This window comes from Impatiens glandulifera, chromosome 3 (genome assembly GCF_907164915.1).
Source record: "Impatiens glandulifera chromosome 3, dImpGla2.1, whole genome shotgun sequence".
NCBI lineage: Eukaryota > Viridiplantae > Streptophyta > Magnoliopsida > Ericales > Balsaminaceae > Impatiens > Impatiens glandulifera.
Window position 1 is genome coordinate 32,032,538 of NC_061864.1, and position 11,226 is coordinate 32,043,763.

General features: G+C 36.0%; 2 protein-coding genes across 3 annotated transcripts; one reads left to right on the forward strand and one right to left on the reverse strand.

Moving 5' to 3' along the window:
• Positions 1–3,498: 3,498 nt before the first annotated feature.
• Positions 3,499–8,157, forward strand: LOC124929069 (probable GMP synthase [glutamine-hydrolyzing]). 2 transcript variants are annotated; one of them, XM_047469334.1, is made up of 5 exons: positions 3,499–4,234; positions 5,217–5,274; positions 5,367–5,450; positions 6,307–6,448; positions 7,502–8,157. In XM_047469334.1, the coding sequence occupies exons 1-5, from the start codon at positions 3,802–3,804 to the stop codon at positions 7,910–7,912; spliced, it is 1,128 nt and encodes a 375-aa protein (XP_047325290.1). In that variant the 5' UTR covers positions 3,499–3,801; the 3' UTR covers positions 7,913–8,157. The 2 variants fall into 2 exon arrangements, with proteins under 2 accessions (XP_047325290.1, XP_047325291.1); XM_047469335.1 differs by having other exon boundaries at positions 5,370–5,450.
• A 1,243-nt stretch (positions 8,158–9,400) lies between these two features.
• On the reverse strand, positions 9,401–11,007 carry LOC124929070 (probable WRKY transcription factor 40). The gene is made up of 4 exons (XM_047469336.1): positions 10,834–11,007; positions 10,407–10,745; positions 10,179–10,295; positions 9,401–10,096 (listed from the first exon to the last, which is right to left on the reverse strand). The coding sequence occupies exons 1-4, from the start codon at positions 10,939–10,941 to the stop codon at positions 9,758–9,760; spliced, it is 903 nt and encodes a 300-aa protein (XP_047325292.1). The 5' UTR covers positions 10,942–11,007; the 3' UTR covers positions 9,401–9,757.
• Positions 11,008–11,226: the final 219 nt, after the last annotated feature.

Sequence of the window (11,226 nt, forward strand, 5' to 3'; positions counted from 1 at the left end):
ACCGATGTTGAAGATATGTCATGGTTGTGGCATAAACGGCTTGGGCATGTGAACTTTGAGAGCTTGAAATTGCTAAGCAGAAAAACTATGGTGTATGGGTTGCCAAATATTGATGACAAGCATGATGTTTGCGAGCCATGTGCTCTTGGTAAAATCCATCGAGAGACGTTTCCGAAAGAGAAAGCCTGGAGAGCAAAATCATTGTTGGAGCTCGTTCACACTGATATCTGTGGTCCGATGTCCAAAAACTCTCACGGAGGTAACAAATATTTTATCACTTTTATCGACGATTTTACAAGAATGTGTTGGGTCTATTTTTTGAGGCAAAAATCAGAAGCACTTTCTGTTTTCAAGAAGTTTCAAAGAATGGCTGAGAGACAAAGTGGTAAGGTGATTAAAAGATTAAGAAGTGATAGAGGAGGAGAATACAACTCGAAGGAGTTCAAGAAATATTGTGAAGATATTGGTCTTGAAAGACAATTGACGACGAGTTATACGCCAGAACAAAATGGCGTTGCTGAGAGGAAGAATCGAACAATTGTCGAGATGGAGAGAACCATGATGAATGCAAAGGGGTTACTAGTGACTTTTTGGGCCGAAGCAACCTATACAGCAGTTTATTTGTTGAATCGTTGTCCGACAAAGGCGGTTGAAAACAAGACACCATTCGAGGCATGGTCCGGGGGTAGAAAGCCGTCAGTCAATCACTTGAAAGTGTTCGGATCCATTTGCTATGCTCATATCCCGATGCAAATGAGAAATAAACTTGAAGATAAAGGTGAAAAATGTATATTCGTTGGCTATAGCACCAAGTCGAAGGGATATCGACTTTTTAGCTTGAAGAAAAATAAGGTGATTGAAAGTCGGGATGTGATTTTTAATGAAAAAGAACAATGGGATTGGAAAGAGAAAGGTGTTGAGGATGTACAGATGCCGGTTTTTGAAGAAGATCGGAGGGAGTCATCTAGACAAGTCAATGAAAGTGGTTATGAAGAAAGTGAGCATCAACAATCTTCGACAACACAACCCGGGGCGAGTTCATCCATTCCGATCCTTACTCCGGTAAAAATGAGAAATTTGAACGACATATATGCTCGATGTAATTTCTGTGTTGTAGAACCTGAAAGTTTTGAACAAGCTATTCAAGAGGAGATTTGGGTGAAAGCAATGGAAGAAGAAATCAACATGATCGAAAAAAATGAAACTTGGGAGTTAGTAGAGAAGCCGAAAGAAAAAGATGTGATTGGGTTGAAGTGGATTTACAAGACGAAAATGAGTCCTGATGGTTCGGTTAAAAAATGCAAGGCAAGATTGGTGGCAAAAGGGTATTCTCAACAACCTGGAGTCGACTATCATGAGACATTTGCACCGGTTGCGAGACACGAAACGATAAGGATGTTGATTGCATTAGCCGCTCACAAAGGATGGAAGCTTTACCAACTTGATGTGAAATCTGCATTCTTGAATGGAGTATTGAAAGAAGAGGTGTATGTGGTACAACCACAAGGCTTCAATGTTGAAGGAGAAGAAGAAAAAGTATACAAGTTGAAGAAAGCGTTGTATGGATTGAAGCAAGCACCTCGTGCTTGGTATGGAAATATCGATGAGTATTTCTCTAAAGGAGGATTTTTTAGGAGTCCTAGCGAGCCGACACTCTACATCAAGCATGGTGAATCCGGTATGCTCATAGTCTCTCTTTATGTTGATGACTTGTTTTTTACTGGAAATGATGAAAACATGATTAATGAGTTCAAAACTGATATGATGAAGAAATATGAGATGAATGATTTAGGTTTGTTACATTATTTCTTGGGTATTGAGATTGATCAAAATGATGGAGGTGTATTTATTTGTCAAAATAAGTATGCCCAAAGCATTCATTCAAAATTTAAAATGGAGAATTGTAATCCCGTGATGACTCCATTGGTAGTAAATGAGAAGTTGGTGAAAGATGATGGTAGTGGTGATGCTGATGCGGTACAATATAGAAGTCTGGTTGGGAGTTTGTTGTACCTTACGATTACAAGACCCGATATCATGTATGCTACGGGTTTATTATCTCGGTTTATGCACCGACCAAGCAAAATTCATCTTGGAGTTGCAAAGAGAGTGTTGCGATACATTAAAGGGACTATGGAGTATGGTCTCATGTTTGAAAAAAATGATAGTGAAGATATTGAGTTGTTTGGGTTCTGTGATAGCGATTGGGCTGGAAGCATGGATGACATGAAGAGTACATCTGGGTATTGTTATTCACTAGGTTCAGGTATTTTTTCATGGGCCTCGAAAAAGCAAGAGAGAGTTGCACATTCCTCCGCCGAAGCCGAATACGTATCGGCAAACGAAGCAACCAAACAAGTGGTTTGGCTAAGGAAGATTTTAGAAGACATGGGGGAGAAACAAGATATGGCTACAGTTCTCTTTTGCGATAGCAAATCGGCAATTGCTATGTCGAAAAATGCGGTATTTCATAGTCGAACAAAACACATCAACCTTAAACATCACTACATTCGTGAAGCAGTGGATGATGAAGAAGTAATGATCAAGCACGTAAAGACTGGAGATCAACTTGCAGATATCTTCACTAAAGCACTTCCTTTAAACAAATTCGTCTACTTACGAGATTTGTTAGGCATGACCAACAAAAACATTAAGGGGGAGTGTTGAAATTAATGTTTTTAATTAAAATAAATATTTTTAATTAATTATGGTATTGATTAGGATAATATTGGGAGGTTATAAGTTACAATATTTAATTCTAAGATAACGAAAAGATTTTTATTTTTATTATATATTACCTTGTAATGGGTGATTGGTGAATCACAACAAAATAATAATATTTTCATTTCTTTTTGTAACCTTCGTTCCTTATTTTTCTCTTCAACCCAACAGTTAAATGAATGCAACAGAACTAAAATTCAAGTTTTATTTGAACGTGAAAAATGTCCCCAACGTGGTAATGTTTGGGACATTTTCATGTTCGAATACAACTTGGATTTTTAACACTTTTGTATTTGTTAAGCACAATTTATTTATTTTTAACACTTTTTATTATGGAATGCAGTATAATTGAAAATTTTCATTTTTCATACTAAATATAACTAAAAGTAGACAATGTTCAAGATAAATTTAACTAAATCAGTAGCAGAGCATGTTCAAGATAAACCTAACTAAAAGTAGATTATATTCGGAAACTTACCTTTGAGTGTTTTCGATTGACTTGAATGTAGTTGCAGAAATTTCATTCTCTTGAAAAGCAAAAAGAAACGAAGAGACAATAGAAACATAAGGTTAGTACCATGTTAAGATTACTAAAATAATATTCGAGAAGTTGAATGCTTACCATTTTCGAATTTGTAAGATGAAAATAGACACGGACAAAGAAGAAATTGCCGACACGTCGCAGTCGGAGTCGAGTTCGTGACATTGTTTTCCCTACCCAAATCATTTGTATAAATTGAAAATAAATTTGATTAAAAAGCAATGAAAATAGGCTGAGGTGGCGTCAGTTATTGGGGTTACTACGTCTCTTTCCTCCAATCTCCGAAGACTTAAGAGTTTGATGGCGGCAGCCGTCTGTTTCTAGATCGATCAGTCACGTTCTTTCGCACCTCTGTCTCTTTGGGACCTTCATCTTCCTTTGGACCACACTTTTCGACACTTCACCTTTCTTTTCAAGCTCCATTTCTTCTTCTACATTCTAGGGTTCAATCTAACAAAATGCACTCTTACGTGAACTTTGCACTGGATCTACGTATCGATGATATTCTGCTACGCTTTGTCCAATCTTGATTCTGTTCTATGGACTCCGAGTCTCGATCTGTCCTTGGACCCGCGGGAAATAAAACGACGCCGATTGTTACTCGGTTTCAGGCATCCAAGCCTCAGAGAAAGGTTGACAATACTAGATTATCAGATGATTCGAAGAGGAAGAATGCTCCGAATGCAGCTGTAGCTGATGCACCGAAGCCATCGTCTGTTATGAAGCAGCAAGACCAGAAGTTTCGGAGATCAAAATTCTCGCCAAATGCATCATGTTCTTCCGACGCCTCGTCGGATTCTTCATTCTGTGGAAAGAGAACAATGTTAATGCCGACGAGGAGGATGATAAGCAGTATAAATGCGGAAAAGGCTGACAAACAAAATGCTCCTCATGATGCTGATAGTATATCCGGGGTTTCAGCTGATGCTTCACCCGTCCAAAAGAGGTGTTCTTGGGTGACACCAAATACCGGTACGCGAGTTCTTTATTGATTATACTTTAATATGTTGCGAATTTCTCAGCGATAGAGAAACCAACTGATGAAGTGTGCCATTCTGCAACCTTGTACTGATTCTTGCAACCTAGCTAGACAGTAAGCTGTTATTCATAATTATGGTAGTAGGGAAATAAATAAAGAAACAAGGGGTGGTGAGGCTTAGCGTATCTCTTATCTGCTTAGATTACTGTAAGCCTTAGTTAGTTTATACCTATAAAGCTTTTTGCAACATATACTTCAGCAAGTTGGCCACAGCTTATTAAGTTTCGAGTGTAAGGATTTCTCAACATTCCCCTACTATCTATTTGTTTTCTAGTTAAGTCCATTCCTGGTATTTCTACATAATATTTAATGAGGTGTAAGTTGTGAAGTTCAATCAAGGAGGAGTAAATGTGATATTGGATGCGATTATATGGAGAGCCTGCATGTAGCCTTTGAACGGGAAGGGTAACCCAAGTAGATTTATAGTAATGTAACTGACTTAACTGTTTAGAAAATTGTGGGATATTTCATCGTATAAGGGCTACTGGAACCACCTATTTAACCTAACCTGTCGCAGCATGTTTGCAAGTTTGTCTTTTCAATTTATGGCGAGGTAATATATACCTTCTGTCTGGGTTTTATCTGCATGCTAATTCAATTTTACATGTTGGAAGAAACATGGAATGGGGAGTTACGATTCACGAGGATATGTATGCCAATTTTATTGAAGCAACAGGAGCGTATGAGCTGTGACTTGTGACAAATAGCTTAGTCTCACAAAACACAATTGACTGAGAATATTAGAACTGATTTCCAAATGGAACTTTATTGGTGATTGGATAGCTTCAGTAAAACTAGTTAAGGAATCTTTATGGAAAAGTATCACATCTTAGACTCGATAATTTTTCTTGTATGGGGGGGTTGGATTTCAAAACATTTTAATCTACATGCTGATTCATTTTTACATGTTGGAAGATACATGCTACTCTGCCTTTCACGATGAGGAATGGGGAGTTCCGGTTCATGATGATAAGTATGTTTATTTAAAGATTCCTGCCTTAATATAGAATTCAACCCTTACTGCTTCACTATGTCACTTGGTTTTCAATGGAAAACAATATGCAGGAGACTGTTTGAGTTGCTTAGCTTGTCCACTGCTTTGTCTGAGCTTACCTGGCCCTCCATTCTCAACAGAAGACATACTTTAAGGTTAGACTTAAGACTATATTGGTAACCTGATTTATCGCTCAGGATAGATTCAACTTTACTTATGATGTGTTTGATAATACTGGAAATTAAGTGTTTGAGTACTGAATTTAAGTATCGAAGGAGTTAAGTCTCTAAAACTTAAAATACTAAATAAGCCATATAAAATATCTAAATTTTTAGTATTTACTAAGTATATAAGTTGATTCGATAAATTGTGGAACTAATGTTAGGAAGTGCCTATTTTACCCTTATAAAGGTATAATTTGATTAATTCAAGGATTAAAGTGGTCTTTTGTATCTTAAAATAAAATGTGGCCACAAGGGGGTTAAGTGCATAGCCCGCAAACACACTTAACCAATTAACTAGGCGCATAATTTGCCGTTTGACGGGACTCAGGACCTCTCAAGGAGGCTGGGGATATCCACCTCTTGTTGCCGCTAGGCTAGAAGTTAAGTCCATGCTTACCGAGTTAAGCTAGACTTTTTAGCTTTTTATTTTTTATAATTTGAGTGGAATATAATTAATTAAGTGATTTCAAATTACAGTTATCAAATAAACTTAATTCAAATCAATACTTACTCATTTAGATGAAGTGATATGTTGTGTTATATCAAATACTGTCTTAATGTGTAACACTTAATTTGTTGAATTATACTTAAAAGATAGATATAAAATCTGTTTTTCATAATATTTTATGCTAATTACTTATGTCTATTTGATTTTGTATTAAATTTTAGCATTTAAATGCATTTTCATCTAACCCATCAAACCGTCCCTTAGATTTGTCATTACAATTATAGTTGCTGTTATTTGAACTTAAACAGGTTGATTCATCATCTGACTTGTTTCTCACAGGGACATCTTTTTGGAATTTGACCCAATTGTTGTGTCGAGATTAAGTGAGAAGAAAATGTTATTGCAAGGAAGCCCTGTCATCGTCCTTCTTTCAGAGCTTAAAGTCAGAAGCATCCTGGAAAATGCACGACAATTTTGCAAGGTGTGTGCTACAAAATATGATTGATTGTTTTCTTTATTTTTGTCAGAACCAAACTTTTCCTATTCTTGACCATTGTGCAGTGGAAGACGAATCCTCTAACTATATTAGGTTCTCAATAAATTGCATGGCTAGGATTTTGCACTCAACTATTAACACATTGAGCCTATTTGTTATCACACTTTATGATCCGGATCATGATCCAAATAATAATATTTATACTAAATGAAGCCAAAAATACACTATAATCTTAATCATGCTTCAAAAATAATTTGTATAATGATTTAACACTTTTTTTTAAAAGTTAAAGTTCATATAGAAAAACTCGAATTGCGACTACAGTACAAACAAATATAAAGAAACAGAAAGGGAAAAGGGGAAGGGAAAAAGACTTCTTCAAGAGCCACATAACTTCCAAGGAGAGATTAGAATCAAATAAGAATATCCAACCAAAGAAGAACTAAGATATGTCCAATACTCCAATTGTGCATTTCAAGCTCTTTCTGCAGAAGCTATTCATTCATCATTAACCTCCTACTCTAAATCAAAATCAATAATATCATAATGTAACCAAAATAGACAAGAACCATCATATCACAATCTTTTCTAAGTCCAGGCATTCCTATGTGAACTCCAGGTATGTTTTTGTTATGTAACAGCCTAGAGATGTAGGATTCTAGAAGAAATATAGATGAGACAGATATTCTCCAGATTTAAGCTATTTCATTCATTCCTCATTTCCTCCTAATAATACATACATTACTATTTCTAAGTTACTAGCCACTAACTTACTATACTAATTACCATACTACCCTTATAAGACTACTAATATATCCTACTATTATGTTAAAATGTCCCTTAGTACATATTAATTGTTTGCAAAACATACGACTCTTTTTTTATTTTTTTTATTTTTTTATTTCATCTCCAAACCGTAATCATATAGAACAAAGAAGAGAATAGTCGACCTATAGAATAATGAATCTAATCCACGATAGCTAGCCTATGCCCGATGGAAATGACAGGTTTGACTGAGCTTCAGTGGTGAATTTGCAGATAATAGACGAGTTTGGATCTTTTGACAAGTACATATGGGGGTTTGTAAACCAGAAACCTATAGTTGGCCACTTTCGGTACCCTCGTCAAGTGCCTGTTAAGACCTCAAAGGCAGATACAATAAGTAAAGACCTAATCAAGAGAGGATTCAGAGGGGTTGGCCAAACTACAATCTACTCGTTCATGCAGGCTGTTGGATTGACGAACGATCATCTCATCTCTTGCTTTAGATTCCATGAATGTTCTGTAACCCAAACTACGTCTGCTGCTCCTGATGAGCATGGGCATGAGCCCACCATCCACAATGCAAATAAGGTTGAAGAGAAACAACAACATTGTAAGGATTCAATAGATCTGATGGAACATGGGATGACTAAGGCTATGGATAACCTAAGATTGCCTGATTTGTAAGCATAATTATCTGTTTATGCACAGCACAAGAGAAATTAGTCTTCTGTCTCAGTATTATTTTATTATTGTTGTTAATTTGTTGTGTAGATCAAATGGTTAGTAAATTTGGCATCAGGAAATTAAGTTGTCTTGCTCTTTCATGTATAGAAGACAGTGATAGAATTGATCATTGCTTAGTTAATATATATTTGTACCTGACTTTCAAGTATCAACAATTGTTTATCATAAACAACTCTTGCCCTAAAGTGTGATTGTAGCAAATAGTGCTAAAAACATTAACATCTATCTTAACCTTGGTACTCGTGTTTAGGTTTCGTTGCGTTTCTTATCTTAGTCAAGTAGTTGGTTTATATTCCTCCATTCTCTTCATTATTTCTACCGATGGAAAGCTCATGACCCTGTAATCTTCTATATTCAAATGCCGAGTAAAATCTACAAATTGAAATTGCCTCGCAATCCAATGGCCGCTCATCCAACTGACAAACAAATACTCACGAACCCTCTACACCTACATTGTTGTGTGAATTGGGTTGCCTCCAACACAGTCCAAGTGTGACAAATTGAGAAGACACAACACTTGAAGGAGAAGGCAAAGGGCGGAAAAGCTCCTCCAATGCCGAAAAGGAAAGTACCGAAGAAGTGACTAACATAAACTTGACAACCTCAAAAAAACACGAGGATACCCTTGATTTGGGACTTTGTTGAAGAAAACAACCCTTTTCAAGCCTAGAGGAGCCATCAGAGGGGAAAGAACATGAAAATATTTCATAAGATATATAGGATGGCAGTCTTATTCTGTGTCCAGAATTCTCAAATAATAATTTCAGTCCAGAATGCAAAAAGGTGAAGATTTCAGATATTTTGGTTGGTCAATGGAAGTCTCTTTTAGAATCCACTTCATACTAGATGGAGTTAATAAGAGACAAGGCGAACTAGTCAAGTGGTCGAAATGTTGGTGTGGTTCTCACAAAACGTTTCAAGGCATCAATTCACACTTTTGCTAGCTTTCGTTTATAAGCTTGTGATCACAGACTCGGGATGAGTCATGCCCATTGTGTCAAAGAAAGACTAAACGTTTGACCACTTCTTTTTCGTTGTTACACTGTGGTAGTCTAAATTAAACTTAATTCTAGTACAAAACTTATCGATATTCTTAAGTATTGTATGCCGTTTAAGGGAAACAATTTCTTTTCAATGCTGTACAAATATTCATTTGCAAATCCTATCTGTGAAATCTGGAAAGAAAGTAATGCAAGAGTCTTTGATTCCAAACATAAAAGTGTTTAAAGAGCTTTAGAAGGAGATTCAAGAATCTGTTATTACTGATGTGGAATATGGAACAAAGTAGCCAACACAACTTAAAATGCGTTACTTTGTATGAAATGGAGAATTGACACTTCAAAAATGATTATTGGTGAAGAGGACTTACATTCTCTCTATAGAAAGGAGTTGAAATGTTGGAATACAAATACAATGGTAAATTATGGTAAGAATAACTTCAATAATTCAATAAAGAAAAAACCTCATCTAGCATACAAACTCAGTAGTGAAGAAAGATCTTATAATACAATTATCTAAATTGCTGCCATGCCATGTAAACTCCGACAAAGAAAAGTGTTTGATTGAGGGATTTTCTTGCCTTCTTCCCTTGTAGAGATTTGCGGCATTGGGATGTATATGTATATATACACGCCTTGTGGGGTTTGATTGAGACGATTGTATTTCCTCTCCCGAATCTGTTTGACACCCCAAATCACACTTTTTCTTTGATCGCGAGAACCCCCAAATGTATGTATGTTTCTGCTGCATCAGTGCTTATCAGATCATGAGAATCCTTATAGAATTCTACCATTTTTGGAGATTGTTAATAATATTGGTGTTGTTGTTATGGAGAAACTTTTGAGATATTGCAGCCTGTAAAGCAGCTTTGAAACTTGGATCTTTTGTAAGTGAAGAAGCCATCTGTTCCACCAAGATATTCTGTACTCCAGATGAACTTATCATTGGTTTGATCTTTTCCAATGACTTTTGCTGCTGAATTCCATTTGGTTTAACAGGCTTCTGCTGTTTTGTAATGGTACTACTACAACTGCCTGCAGACGTCGATTTTGAGCTACAAGGATGATTGTGTTCTCCTTCGTATGTAGCTACAACAATTGTCTGGTCTTTAACACTTCTTTGAACCTGAAATTGGAAACCCAATATCAGTTTGTTTATACATAAGAAGAAGAAGAACTGATTTAAGCTTAAATTAATGGCTAATTACCTTCTTCTTGACTGGGCAAGTTGGAGCAAAAGAGCATTTAAAGTATGCTCTTGGACATGGGTTGTCTCTTGTAACTTTCTGCCCATATTTCCTCCATTGGTATCCATCCTTGACAATCTTCAACATCCCCAAAAAGTAAAATGTTTAGCAAAAACTATTTTGTCAAGGAAAAGTAAAGTGAAATGTCTGTTATGGCCTAAATTTTAATCAAAAAAGAAGATGAATTACCAAGCTAGTAGTATCAGATGGTTGAGTTTGCATATAGGTTGTAGTGATCTTAGCCTTGATAACATCTTCTTCTTCTTCCCTCGTCTTCTTCTTACACGAATCTTCATCGCTCGAGCTGCTCTCCGAAGAATTCCCACCAGAATCGTAATTTCTCTTCCTCTTGCATGAATTTGGAGATTCAAGGTTGTTCTTACAACTGATCATAACATTATAATCTTCCAACTGGCTTCTCAGTGCCTTGTAATCCTCACTTACTACACTCAACTTCTCTGTCAGTTTCTTGTTCTCCGAATTCACTCGTTTCAGTTCTTCCATTAGAGCATGATCAGTATTCATGATCTGTTTAAGTAAAAAAAACCATAGTTCTTCACATTTAATTCCCATTCATAATTAAAATCACAGGAAAAAGTAGAGAATTATAGAGTACCTGATCTTGTTTTACTGTTTGATTGGTGTGAATTGGCTGATGATCAACGTGCATCATAAGACTAAGATTGAGATCCAAAGAGGTGTTAACATAGCTAGAAAACTCCATTTATGTGATTAATTAATGAATTTACTCAAGAACAGCTAATTAGCTAATTGGATATTTCAAATGAATTGGGCATGCAAGATTTATTATTTATAGAAAGATTGAAGAGATCATAATTATCAGTCTTTGAGAAAAACTCCAGTCTTGGTAGGAAGCCTAGTAGGAAGGTGAGTATGATAATGACACTAGGTTTGTAATTTAGTTAAGGTGGGCACTTAGTTTATACGGTCTTATTTGAATTTGGGTTATTTAAATAACTAATATAATTTTTATTTTATTTTTAGATGC

Coding starts and splice junctions, on each gene's coding strand:
- LOC124929069 (XM_047469334.1), top strand. CDS start 3,802: ATGGACTCCGAGTCTCGATCTGTCCTTGGACCCGCGGGAAATAAAACG. Junction 5,451..6,306: donor AACAGAAGACATACTTTAAG/GTTAGACTTAAG, acceptor TGTTTCTCACAG/GGACATCTTTTTGGAATTTG. Junction 6,449..7,501: donor ATGCACGACAATTTTGCAAG/GTGTGTGCTACA, acceptor GTGAATTTGCAG/ATAATAGACGAGTTTGGATC.
- LOC124929070 (XM_047469336.1), bottom strand. CDS start 10,941: ATGGAGTTTTCTAGCTATGTTAACACCTCTTTGGATCTCAATCTTAGT. Junction 10,746..10,833: donor AAACAGTAAAACAAGATCAG/GTACTCTATAAT, acceptor TTACTTAAACAG/ATCATGAATACTGATCATGC. Junction 10,097..10,178: donor CTTGCCCAGTCAAGAAGAAG/GTAATTAGCCAT, acceptor TTCCAATTTCAG/GTTCAAAGAAGTGTTAAAGA.